At 41.6% G+C, this 15,356-nt stretch overlaps 1 protein-coding gene across 3 annotated transcripts; it reads left to right on the forward strand.

The window, feature by feature from the left end:
• On the forward strand, positions 1-14,730 carry BIRC7 (baculoviral IAP repeat containing 7). 3 transcript variants are annotated; one of them, XM_010722407.2, is made up of 9 exons: positions 1-265; positions 949-1,059; positions 7,185-7,710; positions 10,394-10,493; positions 10,725-10,803; positions 10,887-10,932; positions 11,770-11,988; positions 13,124-13,189; positions 13,657-14,730. In XM_010722407.2, exons 1-9 carry the CDS (start codon positions 206-208, stop codon positions 13,857-13,859), a joined length of 1,410 nt encoding a protein of 469 aa, XP_010720709.1. In that variant the 5' UTR covers positions 1-205; the 3' UTR covers positions 13,860-14,730. The 3 variants fall into 3 exon arrangements, with proteins under 3 accessions (XP_010720709.1, XP_019477770.1, XP_010720710.1); XM_019622225.1 differs by lacking the exon at positions 11,770-11,988; XM_010722408.3 differs by lacking the exons at positions 1-265; positions 949-1,059 and adding an exon at positions 4,547-4,875.
• Positions 14,731-15,356: the final 626 nt, after the last annotated feature.

A 15,356-nucleotide genomic window follows, 5' to 3' on the forward strand; every position in this document is an offset into this window, starting at 1 on the left:
GGGTTGGCGCCCAGCTTCCTCGCTATTCCCCCTATTCCCCCTTTCTGGGGGCTGGGAGGGTCTCAGTGGGCGGTCAGACGTCGGCTCCTGGCTCTGGCTAGCCGAAGGGCTGGCACCGATGTGAGATGCGAGAGGAAAAGGCAGCGAAGAGCTGCGCCCCGGGAGTGCAGCCTTCTGTGCAAGCAGCCGCTGCCGCAGGGCGCCTATGGAGCATCGCGCCAGCACGACTGCTGCCTGCCCGCGCTCTGCCGTGGCTTTTTGTCGGGTTAAGTCATCTTATTTTCCCTCCAGCTGTTGCTCGGCAGAATGGAGGTGAACTCTCGGTCCCATCAGCGTGGTTGATGCTGGTTTCAGAGGGCTGAGAAGTGGTTTGTTGGTCTCCATCCCTGCACCCTTCTGGGGGAGCCTGAGGACACGGAGCGGTGCTGGAGAAGCCTGCTGCTCTGTGACCCCGCAGTGCCAAAGGCGTATCTTTGTAGTTTTTAGGGGAGCCTGGCATTTCCTGAGCAAGAAATAGAGAGAAATAAAAGCAGTAACCCTTCTATTATTTCTAGTGGCTTAGTTTTACTAAATGGGAGAATATGCAATGACCAGAACTGCTGGAACTTCGTGATAACGATCAGAATCCTGCTTAGAATCCTTTGGGCAGGATAAAATTAATAGGTGCTGCACACAACAAAATGGCAGTTCATGCCTTCCCCAGGGTCCTGCAGTTTCTTAGGTGATTTAGTATCGTTCTGAAGCTTGTATGATAATATTTTATATCTATTTGAATTCCAATGGCAAAAAAAATTGCTTCCCAACACTCCTATGCAACAGTGGATCTTATTTACTGTTGGAGATTTGTAGAATGTGATGTCTGACCTTGGAAACTGCTGCAATAAACGGACTTGTAACAATGTTAACTGATTAACAGTGATACTGAAACTATCTTTTCACATCTTACAGGTGCCTGAAGTCTGTTTGGGGGATGGGGATGTCCTTAATTTGTCCAGAAGCCTGTTTTTGTGTGTGTGTTTTTTCTTGAAAGTGTCAAAATACCTGCAGAGATTCAGTTTGGTAAGTCTCTGTTGCCTTTAAACATGCTTCTTGTGTAGATTTCATGACATGAATGTACCACTTACAGTTAGCAGATACATACAATATAAGCACATTTGAGAGAAAAAAATCGATCAAAATTAGATTCTCAATATGTGTATAATGTGTAAAATAGGTAAATCTGCTCCCAAGAATCCCTGCATGTGCCAGAAAGGCCATCTAGGGACATTGCTTCAGTAACAAGTGTGAAAAAGCAAACAGCATGGCATGAGAGTGGAACATCTGTCAGAAAGAAAGAAGGAAAGGATAGTCCTGGATGCTTCTGGGCACTGCTTTGAAGTGTATGTGACTGTATGTATTCACTGGTCTTGATATAGAAACTGTATGACTATGAATCATCTTAGCCATGAATGCCATGAATGTATGTAGGCAGCAGTATGTGAATACTGTATTTGCTTCAACATCCTAAGGTACAGCAAACTAAAGCTGTTAGGCTATACTTGGTTTTTTTTAGGTTAAAAGACACTGTATGTCAAACATATGTATAAACATATGTGTATGTCCAAATCCATGTTTGTGGGATTTATTTTTTACTTTTGCATTAGGAAAACGTGAGTTGTTGCTACTTCCTGGTAACTTTAAGAACATTTGTCTTGCTGTCCCCAGCTATACTTTAACCCTTGCATTTACTGATTACTTTATTTCCAAATCAGCCTGATAAGAGCAAATATATTATAACTGTGTTTACGTTCATTTCTTCTTAGAGAGTTTCCAGTCACTGCCTAGCATGTGTTTCCAGTAATCCTTGAAATGAGCTCAGCAATGTAAAATTTACCACTTTCCTCATACAGAGGCATGGTGGTGATGCTGTCAATCCTAGCTGATATTTTCTCTTTCCAACATTTGTTTTTTCTGTAGTTCATTGCACTCCTTGGCTTAAGACAAGCTCAAAAGTTCATTAGGACACCTTAATCCTCTGAAAAAGAACTAAAAATATACTCAAATTGCTGAAAAAGATAAATATTAGTTGCATAAAACACATTTTTGAATATGCTATTTGCTTTCAAAATTTTGGTGTGCTAAAATAAAACCTCCAAATCTATCCTTCAGCATGCTGGCTTATTTTTTTATTTCTCTCTTCAGCAGACTTGTCTCTTTATTTTCTTCTGCTGCAGTGACCTCAGTAGAAGTACTTCTGAGCTTTCCTTTGTTGGTGAAATGCTCTCTCCAAAACCTGAGCGTCTCCCCACAGAAATCTAACCTCAAACCTGTCTTGAAGATTGTACGATGTTAAAAGAATGGTATATTAACAGTAAGAACAACAACAAGACCCACAGCTAATAATCACTGCCAGAATCAGTCCAATTTTTAAAATTGTTTTAGGAGCTGCCTTCCAGTTCTTCTGAAATTTAATATTGTTTTTCCCTCCCTAAGAGGCTTGGTGGATAGGGAAATGGCAATACAGAAAAAGAAAAGCTCATTCTTGACACTGCCCAAGGCACCTCACAAACTTGACAGGTTACTCAGCTTCCGCGTGTTCAACTTCACCACTTTTTAAATGGAAGTGAAGAATATCTGTGATGTATTTTGAGAGATTTGCCCTGGAAGCAAAGCAAACATGGAACCGTATCTCCAGTCACCATCACCCCAGGGGCTTTCCCTAGAAGCAAAGTAGTTGCAAAGGCTAGGCAACCCAGTGCACCTCTACCACAACACTGCAGTGCTCCAGAACTACCTTCCATGTGCCACAGTCAGATTTTTTGAGCCTTCTGTGACAGCTTCCCTGACATCTGCCTTAAGACTACTATCGTGCTTCATAGGCATGGCCATGAAATAGGCAGACTGAGGAGCCTCCCACGTTCCCAACATTTCCCGAGGTCACGTTTGGAAGAAAGTTGGTTAGAAGCAGTAGAAGACCAGGTCATAGCTTGTAAAATTCTTCCTGAGAACAGCTAATGATTCTTATCAATGGACAGGTGATTTGCAACTACCCATTAATAGAGCCCTCACACAACCTCTGTAAGAGGGATTTGTACATTCTGTACTTCACGTTTTTGCAATATATTCTTCAAGAACAGGAGATGTGGAGCAGATGAGAATGTGCAATTATATATAAATTCATTGCAGACAAATTAAAAAGAACCAGTTCCACATGTCACAGTTCTGTAAATTTTGTATATAAGTACTGCCCCCTACTGCTCAAGGGATTTTCATAAACGTGTACTTAATTGTGAAAAGTTTCAACTTTTTAAATTAAAATGTTTGCTAAAGCTCCCCTGTAAGAAAAGGACATCTGGATCTTTTTTCTTAAAACAAAAATCTCAATGTATCATTTTTCACCAGCATAAGAAACCTGTGCCCAATCTTTTGCTAATGGGCAAATTATGCTTTCCCAAATGCCTTCTTCAGAATAAACTGCATGCATCTTCTCAGGCACAAAAGCCATGGAGATAAACACATTTCCAAGTAATTGCACCTTTCAAAACTGACCTTAAAATTCTTTATTCTGAATGATGACTACAGGAATGCAAAGGAATAGAAAGATTTCCAATTGTAGAGATGTGATGGTAACAAGAGTTGGTGTTAATTCCCAAAGTAAAGGCAAAGTAATCAAGCATCCCTCAGTAAATCCTTGTTGATATTATCTGTTCATTTCATAGTACATTTTCTTGGAAATTTTAAGGTGCAAAACATGCTTGTGTGAGAGCAAGGTAAAAAAGATAAAGTAATGCCATTATGGTCAGAGCATTACTGCTAGTGCTCAGGGCTATCACCTTTCCAAGGAACTGCTGTCATGCCCTTCTGTGACGTACTCTGAAATATTTGATGTACGTCAGAACTTACAAACAACCTCCTTTTAGAATGTGGTTATGTTTGTCTCCGTTTTTGTATCAATAGAAATTAAAGAAAAAAAGCGTAGTTGCACAAAATGTTATCAATTTAGGAAAAATTGTGCTTTTCTGTCATGGTATAGAATAGTGTCACCTGCTCTGGTTTGAAAGCAACTCCCTCTTAATACCTTGTTGCACAAGTGATATTTGGACCTGATTCAGCAGACAGTAAAATCCCTCCGTTTTCCTGTGGCTTCTGGAAAGCTGTTCTGTACATTTGCCATGGAGGTAATATTTTTCTATTTAAAGGCTGCATTACATTGCCAGATTCCAAAGGGGTTTTGATAGACATCAGCATCACACTGCTTAATCCTTAGACCACGTTTCTGAGCTAGGAAACATACTGGTCCTTATTTTAGGGACAAGAAAACTGAAGCACAGAGTCTTTCAAGCCTTCAAGCAAGTATTTAATTGCTTATTATTAGAAAGTGGATTTAACACCTGCAAAATTGGGAGCACACTGAATGTGTTTGTACTTGAAGTGTGCAATAGATCCATCCCACTGAGGAGTCGTTAAGCAGTGCCCGGTGCACACTGCTGTTACTGCTATTTGTCTGGATGTTCAGTGACTCAGCTGTATGTCTTCACAAGTGCTGAGGTGCATTCTGTTTCTTCGGGTTTTAACCACACCACAAGACTGAGATGTTGCTAAGGGACTCAAACAATTTCCTTCCACAAGAAACTTGAAATTAATTCCATATCTTTCCCTGGTGGCTCACACTTACAGAGATGCAAATCGGCCACTTAGTGAATTGAAAACAAAACCAACCAATCAGGGGAAAATGAAGCGTTTAAAATGGCCTCAGTGGCAGGTGAGGTCACTTACATCTCGTAAGGGTGTTTGTTGCTTTTGTGGAAGGCTTGTATGCTGCTGAGAAGAGTAGAAGCTTGAGGCTCGTGGGGTTGGGAGAGGCTGTTACTGGTCGTGATTCGTTGTTTGCTTCAGGTAAGCAAAGCCCTTTTGTTGTTTAATAACTTTTCTACTGCTTTTGTTAGGCACAGTTTCTATTAACTGTGATGTTGCTTGAGAAGTAGGCTATGGAGTGAAGATAAGCAGGGTTTAGTAGGAGAGTGTTCTCTCTTACTTGTGTTACAGCTACTTCAAGTTTCAGTTTAGAGAACTCTGTTGTTAGTTATCTCTGTGCTTTGCAAAGAATCAAATGTTTCTGAACCACAAAACGTTCTCTGTACCAAAATACTTTTCCTTCATCCCTAGTTGTGCTTTTAAAAAAAAAATAAAAAAACTTATTTCTCCTGTGAAGTGTTACGGTGTAGTAACTCCATCTTTTTGTTTTTGTAGTTCTGTTTTGAGGCTTCCTACAGCACTTGTAATGTACTCTTAGAAAGTGGAAGTAGCCTATAATAATTCGTGGTTATCTTCTATGTGGAAAATAATGCTTTTCGTCTTCTGAAAACTTAAATTCTCATTTGGCCTGGGCCCATGATGAGAGCAACTCTCCAGCTGTGGAACTGCAGCTAATGATTGAGTCTCTGTCACTTCTCTGTGTTTTGAGACCAGAATCTGCTGTGCAGGTTGAAAAACTGTGTGCTTGTAAACTGCTTAGCTAGTGAATTCTGCTGTGTGTTGGTGCTAATGCAGCTTCTTGGTTTGTCTTCCTATGGATTTTTCTCGATATTAGCAGCATAGTTCTCAGTAAATGCTACAATATATTAAACAAAAACAGTTTCTAAACAAGTATGTAGAGCCATTTTCCTTACAATTTTCTTCCATGATTATGGTTATAGAAGAAAAGAAAGTTCATTAGAAATCAGTTTTCCTTGCTTGTTCCTGTTGAGAGGTGTGGAGCTGAGTAAGCATCCTTTTGGCCTTCAAAATCTCACTGTGCAATACCTATGAAAAATGGATTGATTAAGTTTCCCTACAGGTCTGGCAACTAAAATGTCCTGTAAGTTTTCTTCCCTTAAATGTAGTGCAGTGCATTTTCAGAAGAATAATCCTTCAGAGATGCTGGTGGCCTCAGTGCCTCTTATGTCTTATATGACTATGCTTGCTGCAGAGTAAGCTGCTATAATGATGTGCTTTGTGTAAATGTTTTTTATAGTGTACTCAAAGTGTGTTGCAGTAGTTAGCTAGCAATTCAAACTCTTGGTTTGTATGTCAGCTTTGAAATGGTGGATTTCTTTGGGTGTGTAAGTGTATTTTTTCTAATCTGCATGTGTGGTGCACTGGCTCTGTATGCTTAAATGCTTATTTATGACAACCAGAAGTCTGCTTTTCCTTGGGAGGATCTGACTTACTGGGTTGGCTAGTGAAAGGATTTTCAGGACACCTAATTCAAAAAAATAACAATAAATTGTATCTATCATTTAGTCATATTTGTAGTGACTTCACTCCAAGGGGATTCCTTTAAGTATTAGTTAAATTGGTCCTGATTCTTGGCTGTGTAACTGTATTACCTTTGGAAGGGTATTTGCTGTCCATGTAGACAGTATTAGAAGCAGTAGCTGAGTTGTCTTAGCTTAACTGCGTAGGGAAGAACTGTTACCTCTGGAAGGATGGGGGCTTGGAAGACTTGGCATTTAGTAGCTTCTTATTCTGCCTGTGTCACTTCTGTGCAAGAAGTTTAATGTCTTACCTTTCCTTGATTGACCCTTCCCTTTAGAAACTGGACTTAATTATTTTGGATTGCTTCCTGCAGGGTAGTCTATAATAGAGATTTCTATGTATAATGTTTAATTCCCATAAGGCTATTAGAAATCTACTGATATCCCGCAGCACTTAGCTGTTAATTGGATATTGAGAGGATCCCTGCTTGAGTGTGGCTGTTCTTGGCTTTATGTGGTTCCCTCTGAAAGGGTTGTTGTGTTTTTATTGTTTTCTGGGGTGGGCTGCAGCCTTTTAATGTTAAAGTCTGGACAAAATGACTGGGGATTTAACATGCAGTCTGAAAGCTGGATTGGCTCAGCAAGGAGCAGTGTAGGTTTTGCCCTCCCCTCCACTATTTGTTGCTGCAGGCATCCCTCCTGTAAACTGGCTGAGGGGATCAGAAAGTGCGAGTCTCTTCCCTTCAGACTCACTAGTGAGGATTCAGCAGAACTTGAGCAGCAAAGTCCAGAAGCACCAGACCTCTGACTGAGCTGCAATTCTGAAACAAGCTCAGCTGTATAAAGGCCACGAGCATTCCAGAATACGCATGGGGATGAGCTGTGGGGATGTAGAACAAATAACACGGGGTGAGTTCAGCCTGACACCAGGAATCCAGCTGACTGCTCTGGATTCTCATTCTCTTTCAGAACGAGGACATGGCAGACACAGCACCAGCAGAAGGGACTCATCTCGGGACTGCTTGCTGCCAGCTGTTCAATTCCAGCATGAGGGACGAAGCAAGGAGGCTGAGGACTTTCTCACAGTGGCCACGGAGCTCACCAGTGTCTGCCTGGGATTTGGCCAAGGCTGGCTTTTTCTTTGTGGGTCCAGGAGATCAAGTTCAGTGCTTCAGCTGCGGCGGCATCCTGAAAGACTGGGAGCCTGGTGATTGCCCAATAGTGGAGCACCTGAAGTTCTTCCCTTTCTGTAAATTCATTTATCATGGAGCTGTTTGGAACCAACAGGTTCCTCTTCAGGGAGTGTTTGACAGCGTAGATGGGCAGTTCCTCAGCCTCTTGCAGAGGATAGACAGTGAGGAGACAGCCCTGCCCAACCAACCAGAATACCCAGAAATGGTAACAGAGGAGATGAGACTATCAACGTTTCAGAACTGGCCGCAGTATACTGAGATGCGTCCTGAGCAACTGGCTAGAGCAGGATTCTTCTACACAGGTAGGAACACCCAGTGAAGTCTCTTTTTTTTTTTCTTCCTGTCTGTAATGCTGTGAAACTACATCTATAAAATTCCTGTATGGGGAATCCACAGCTGAATTTTAATTTACTATACCAAATGTTGGAAGAATGGTCACTTCTTAACAAGAGCTAGAAAGGGAGAGGAGCTAAGCTTACCTCCTGCAAGTTCTGTTTAGCTGGACTGCTCAGGAATGCAAGTAATGAAGTCAATACTTTAAACAGTATTGAGATCACTTAACAGTGTAGTGTGAATGTTACACTGACACTGTAGGTCAACAGAGAAAAATGTGTCACAGAAAAATGTGTTTGAAGACTCTGATAGAGTAAATGTGGTCCCTTGTAAAGTAGGATCAGGTGTATTTGTTTTGCTCTTACACTCTATCTTCATAAAGGCAAATGTGTTGTAAGGGTACTTTCAACTACTACCTTGGTTCAGATTCAGTATCCCTTAGTAACTTCAAATGGTTGTTGGTGTTGCTGTTTTAGGTGCTGCTTATGACTTCATGCTGAAATACCTAACCTTTAGGTGATCAATCTCTTCTGGCTCTGTTCTGATGACATGAATATATAAAAATCAGCTTATATTCTTATACCAGCTTCTAGCTACCTAGACATCAAAGAAAGCTTACTGAATTTGCAGCTTTTTTCCTAACTCAAGCACTACTTTGAAAACTCTTCTTCAAGTTAGCTTTTGAAGATGTCACTGTATTAATGTTCTTGCTTGTGCAAATACTTGCAAGCGCATCTGGCATAGTTATAAACCACATCCTTCTGTGTGTGCTGTCTGTCTTACACTTGGGCAGAATTCACTTCTGTGCTGATATCTGGTTTGGATGCTGATGAGTCCACTACTCAGTCTTTTCTCACTAGCAGGAATGGAAAAGCAGAAAGTTTTAAACCAGTTTTACCAGAATGAGAGTGTGCTTAAAGATTCATCAAACCTACTCGTTACCTGTGCTATTAGAAGAACCCAATGCACTTCTTGGTATGCTGTGCTTCCTAAGCTCTGTCTTGCATTCCAGCCTTCTCAAAAATAAAAAATACAAACTTGAATAAGATTTGTAAGATGGCAAATCTGGCTGTCACTGTGGTTTGTTGCCATAAGGACTCATATTACCAACTAAAAAAAATAATAATTTTGACCAAAATATGCAATATTTCTTATATGCATGTAAGTATACATCCTCAGTTGTTTCTCCTAGAGTGGGCTATGCTGGCCAGGAAGCAAGTCTGAGTAAGTACTGTTTTCTGGACCCAGAAGTTGGAAAAAAATCTTTACAGTACTTTTATGATTGACTGTAATTCAATACTGTGAGTGGGGGTGGGGAATCCTTTTTGCTGTCTAATAAAGTGATACTTCTGTTAGAAACATCCCTTCTTCCATATGGTAAAGGAACCTATTGGTTTCATATTTGCACGTTAGTCTATAGACACTTCCAAGTCTATTACTGAAACACCTCCTTGTGTGGGGAGGGACTGTATATCCCAAATGTCTCATGCCCTCATTGCTGAAGTAAAACTGTATTGCCTTTCTTTAACTACTTGGTAAAGATGAAAGGGAAGGGTAGTCTTAAACGTGGTGAATTTGAGATGTGGCACAGCAACATGCCCATTGGAAAGGCTAACTGATCTGATCTTTCTGTCCAGCTAGAGGAAGTGGCTGGCTTCTTAAGTCAGCTTCTGCAGGACTTTCACTGAAACTGTAACCTTGCTGTAAATCCAGTTAAATACTAAGAATCTGCACCTATTTGCTCAGGGTGCAGCAGTGGAGGTGAAGCAGCACGCGTGTCTCTAACAGAAGAGCAATGTAGGCATTACATCTGATCTACTGCTTTTGTCTTTTAAGTTGTGAAGCATAAAGAACAGAACAGCTTGGCCAGGAGCACAGAACAAACTATAAAGCAGTGTCTGGAGCTGAAATCCCACTTCTGTTGGACTGGGTCACTTGTGGAGCAGCTGAGTAAGAGCTCAGCAGAGAGGCTCACTTTAGGGATCATTAGGAAGCAGTCTGTTCTGGCACTCCCCTGCTGTTACTTGAGCTGGAGAACTCTGGAAATGAACACTCAAATAGTTCTCCCAACACAAGTGTGTTTGGAAGATCATGTCTGTAACCCACACTTACTGGCAGACTTCACTGAAATTTTCATCCCCCTTCAGATAGGGCACTGGTAGACAGTTCTTAACTGTGCTTGGCTTTAATTCCACCTCTTGGATGGTGAGGTGAAGCACGGTAGCAGGGTGGGATAGCTTGGGAATGTCCTGTGTCAAATTTTTATGCCTATAACCCAGAAGCAATGTATGCTGACTATACCAGCTATTGATTTATGGCAGATCATGGTAAGGAAATAGCTGTAATCATACCTATGAACACTATGCTCTAAATCCTGGCAAGGGGGGGCTGGATGGTTGGTGCACGAGCTAACTGTGGTGCTCCCATGCATGCTGCTTGTTATCTTGTGACCCGGTTCTGGAATCAGCTAGCTGCAGCTGTGGGAGTTCTGTCGTCTTTGTGCCTCTAAACAACTTGTGTGATGCTGATAAGCTGTCATGTGCTCCTCTGTTCTGTAGCCTGTGATTTGTTCTGAGTCTCTCCAGGTTCTGCTTAGAGCTAGGAGAGCTTAGGTTGTATCCATGGTAAATTATCTTATAATGTCCTTTACAGGCCAAGGTGATGTGGTGAGGTGTTTCTACTGTGATGGAGGTATGAGGAACTGGGCATTTGGAGATGACCCTTGGAGGGAACATGCCAAATGGTATCCAAGGTAAATGTCTTGGCTTACAAATGTCTCTTGTAGCAAGACCAAAAGACACATGTGCATTCCACTCAGTTACTTTTCTGTTTTGTAAGGCAGAAGTACTACCAGCTGAGAGTCACAGGTGTGCTGGTAATGGCTCAGTCTGATGGCACTGCTTGCTTCTAAGCTTAACCCTACTACCTTCTTACCTACTCTTAGAGGTTCTGTACTAATATATTGAAATCTTTCTGCTTATAGGTGTGAATTTTTGTTGCGATCAATGGGGAGAGAATTTGTTAGCAGTGTTCAAGAGTCCTTTGCCAGCACTCCACCTCCAGTGAGTCATAAATATTTTGTGTGTAGTGAATGAGAGTTTGTTGTTGGGAAGTTCTGAGCACGTTTCTCTTGTGGCATTTTCAGAGAGATTCCAGGGATCAGATGGGACAAGGGTCCTCTGCTTACCAAGGTTAGTGCTGTTTTGTTTAAGTGTTGTATCTCTTCTTCTACCCCACTCTTGCTTGTGTGTTCAGAGTTGGTGTTTAATGTTCTGATATTTTTAGAAGCTATTCTCCCTTATTCTTGGGAAATGGTCTCTAGCACAAGAAGTACTTGTTCTTGTGAGATCTCCTAGCCTGTTTAAGACCAGTTGTATTTAGCTAGTCTGGATAATGATTTGTTTGTCCCATCTTCTACTTGTCTGTTCTGTGATGTTTCTGCCTGAATCTTTTAGACTGCAGCATTTTAAGCAGGCCAGAGAATAGCTAGAAGGTCCCTAGTGTTGATGAAAGCGTTAGTCTTGGGGATCTATCCTCATATGCTACTGGAAACTTAAATAGGTTAAACTTAGCTCCTGTAACTGGAAAACTGATTTTTCTCATTCTCTTGAAGATCCTGTCTGATAGGTGAGCTTAAAGATTTAAGCCTTTGAATGAACCGCCAGCAGAGTTTTGCATTTCAGTATTTACTGATGAATGTTTCAGCTAGACTGAGGCAGAAGAGGTAAATTGAGAGATTCTACTTGATCTTCATCAAAACAGTTGTGAGATTTTTGGCTGTTGGGCTGGAGCCAAAAAATGGGAGGCTTTCCTCACTGATGCTGGAGAATGAAACAGTTACTCTCCTGGTTCTTATGAAATTGCTTTTGTCTTGGCTGTTTTGAGGTATGATTGGAAGTGGAAACTGTAAATCTTGATGTTGCTCATCTATATAGATAACCTGAATCTTTTGAAATTAATGCCATTTTATGTAATGACTTCAGAGAGTAGCATACTTTTTTGTGAAGAGTCTGTTTACTACTTTACAGATCTTTTAAGGAACTGGAAGTTGCAGACTCTTCCTTCTCTGGATCAATTTTCCGTAGCACAGAATGTCTTGGAGATGGGCTTTAACCCTGCCTGGGTTGCTAGCCTGGTAGAGAATAAATACATATTGACTGGGACTTTCTACCTTTCTGAGTCTGAACTGATTTCTGATCTGCTTCGGCCAGAATGGGAAGAGAGCAGCAGTGCAAAGGAAAACAGAGGTATGCCTGATTGATTTGCCCACCCACATTCTTGGTGGATGTTCAGCCTGTTATTCACTTCATCTTGAGCACTGTTGTGAATGCTTTGTGGGTCTGCTTTCTCTCTTCCTACGCTGGAATTAAGAGTAGATATATACCAAAGGCTGCCTTTCTTTGAGAGGCTGAAGAGTGAGGTACTTTAAAGAAACCTGAAGAGTCTGTTATTACTGGAGTAACTGATGCAGATACAGGAAATGTCTCCAGTAGGTTGTGGTGTAGACATCTTTGATGCTTTCTGCAGCCCTTAACTGCAGTAGCAGGTGTGCATTATGTGGGGCTTGTGCACAAATTACCATCCCTAGGTGCAGCTGAGATGGGCAGCTGCCCAAAGCAAGGCTTTTAGGACAGGTACATAGTTTAAGTCTATTTAAGATTGCATCAATGACTTCATTAGAAATAGCTGCACTTTGGTTTGAGTAATACATATTCTACTCTGTTTATCTATGTCTATTTTGTGGTGTCTGTTGTATGGAGTCTGATAAGCGAAGTTTATTTGAAGACCTTTCCCTGTAGCCTTTCTTCAGTAGCAAGCCTGCTTTCTAAAGCTACTGTCTCCATATTAGTCTGCTACATTTAGCAAGGCAAAAATGACTTCCACTAGGCTGAGAGAGTGATTAAATAGTAGCAAAGGAGCAGGAGCCAATCAGCTGATGGCTCTTGTCTGATAGAACCATAGAATCATCACAGAATGGTCTGGGTTGAAAAGGACCGCGATGATCATCCAGATCCAACCCCTGCTGTGTGCAGGTCACCAACCACCAGGCCAGGCACCCAGAGCCGCATCCAGCCTGGCCTTGAATGCCTCTAGGGATGGGGCATCCACAATCTCCTTGGGCAATCTGTTCCAGTGCCTCACCACCCTCTGGGAGGGGAGGGAAGGAAAGCTTTGAGAAGATGATAGGCACGTGTTAACCTCCTTATGAGGACGTACTGACATAAGCACCAGGGAGCATCAGTTTCACCAGGCTGAGTGCGTAAGGTTGACAGTTCTGTAAAGACTGCTTGAGTGAAGTGAGGATATTTCTACTCTTTAAGCAGCATTGTCTTAAGAGGGTGGAAAGGAATATGTTTAATGTCTTCTTTCCTGGTTAAACAGATGCGGTTCAGGGAGAGACTGAAACATCAAGTTCAAGAGGAGGAATGCAACCTGTGCAACAAAAAGGTGACTGTGGTGGGGAAATTACGTGCAGGCATAATCAGGACAGCTTTTGTAGCAACAGTATCATGATGGTTGTATTTTTTTCTTAGTCTTGAAAAGGAATGTGCAGTAGCCTGGACTGTGGCAGAATGTAGAGACCTTACTCAGGATTTAGAGCTCCTTTGTGATGCAGGCTTATCTTTAAAACAGTTTGGGTTTTCTTTAATCAGGGATATGTATTGAAGTACAATGATACTGACATCTGTCCCTGCTCAGTCCACAATGTGCAGGTATGCCAAGTTTTAAGTAGATAAGCTGGAGATCATAACAGCTGTAGCTAACAATGCTTAAGTGAAATCTGTTTGAGAAAAGTACTTCTGCTGTCACTCTGGGGAAAAAATGAACAGTTGCTTTGACTTCTTAACGAAATGACCTGCTCTTTGGAGCCATTACAGTATTAATACTTTGGGTTTCTTTTTTCTTTTGTGAAGAGGAGTCTCCATTGAGCACAGAAGAACAGCTCCGACGCTTGCAAGAAGAGAGGATGTGCAAAGTGTGCATGGACAGGGATGTGTCTGTTGTATTTGTTCCCTGTGGCCATCTGGTAGCTTGTGGAGAATGTGCCCTCAACTTGAGACTGTGTCCTATCTGCAGAGCAGTCATCCGAGGAAGTGTGAGGACCTTCATGTCCTGAACCACAATGTGCAAAAAGGAAAAATAAGTGTCTAAAATACACTCCTATGCCAGCAGAGAAACAGTTTGTTACTGGAGCAGTCTTGTTTGCAGGATAGCTTGGCCTAAAACTCCTTTCTGTGCAGTGCTTCCAGTAAGAGCTGCTGATTAGCTCTGATCTTGCTGTAGGACTGCTCCAGAAAAAAAATGCCAGGTTTTTTTTTTCCTTCAAAGTGAGGTTTTTGCTGGAGGTAATCCTCCAAATATGTGAGTTCTCAAACAAATCCTTTTCTGCACTGAAATCAATAGCTGTTTTCAGCTGTCTGTCTGGTTCTCTTCATTTAGGAGTTTAGAGAATATCCTGCTAGGACTGATGGATTCCTTCAGAAGCGTGGGTAAAGTTGGAATATTTTTATACCAAATGCATTCTGTCCTATCTAGGATACTCAGTAAAAAGGGTTGAGAGGGGGAAGTAGAAAGGAGAATCTAGCTCTTCTGAGGTTGAATTGTTTTTTTTTTCTGTTAAATTTTCAACAATTGGAAAAACTATTTTTAACAGTACTCAAATCTACTTAACCCTGTTCTGCTTCTCCAACCTCTTTGGTCTCAGCTCATTATCCTTTGGACAGATGTTGAGAGACTCTCCAATGCTCTTGTTCACAGGATGATCTGAATCTTTCTTGTGAAGCCTCTTCACTGGCTGTTAGGGACTAGTCTTTTGCAAGAGAACTTTTTTCAAAGGAAACTTTTTTTTTTAGGGCTTCTGTTTGCTGGCTAAACCAGTTTTTAAATTAAAGTACTCTATCATGTAGTAACAGACTTGTAAGCATGCAGGGAAGATGTTTTTAAAATTTTCTGTTCTGTTTAACTGAATAAAAGGCTTGTCTTATGAAGGTCTGAGTATCTGATTCCAGTATAATGTCCTACTGGTGGGAGTGGGATCCTGGAGTATTGGAGGGGAGCCAGGCATAGATATGAGTTTTCATCCTACACAAGCATAAGTGGGAGAAGCAAATTCTTACCGCCCATTAATTTCCTTCTGAAATACAGAAGACGCTGTGGGATCTCCAGATTCCTGACTGCAAGACAACGGAGGATAAGGACCAGATAGGTGAAGTTGTGTAAGTGGGAGTAATTCTTCATCTGAACTTGATGGAGAACTTTAGTACCTGTCTCTTAAATAGCATCTATGGAGACTTAGAGCCTGTGCTCCTCTCTGGATACCAAACAGGACTGGAGTCTCACCCCTAGGCCACGTGAGAGGGCAGTATTCTTCATCTTTGTTTTCAGGAGAAGGGAATTCTAGTGCAGCTCATGGCAAAGATGAAACTACTAGCTGAGCAGGTTAAACTCTCAAACTCTGAGGGTTGGTGGATCTCTGGTACCTGGCAGCTCTTGTAGGGAAGAGTTGTACCACTGCGCAAAACTAAGTGTTGTGGCAGGGTTCAAGCTATCATTGGCTTTATTTTGCCACTATAAATAACAGCAGAAGCTGCCTACATTTTAAGTGGGTGTGCTA

The sequence above is a fragment of the Meleagris gallopavo genome, chromosome 22 (assembly GCF_000146605.3).
Source record: "Meleagris gallopavo isolate NT-WF06-2002-E0010 breed Aviagen turkey brand Nicholas breeding stock chromosome 22, Turkey_5.1, whole genome shotgun sequence".
In the NCBI taxonomy this organism is placed as follows: Eukaryota; Metazoa; Chordata; class Aves; order Galliformes; family Phasianidae; genus Meleagris; species Meleagris gallopavo.

Excerpts from the sequence above, each read along its gene's own strand:
- BIRC7 (XM_010722407.2), top strand. The coding sequence starts at position 206 with ATGGAGCATCGCGCCAGCACGACTGCTGCCTGCCCGCGCTCTGCCGTG. Across the intron at positions 10,494-10,724 it reads CATGCCAAATGGTATCCAAG|GTGTGAATTTTTGTTGCGAT; the intron begins GTAAATGTCTTG and ends TTCTGCTTATAG. Across the intron at positions 10,804-10,886 it reads TTGCCAGCACTCCACCTCCA|AGAGATTCCAGGGATCAGAT; the intron begins GTGAGTCATAAA and ends TGGCATTTTCAG.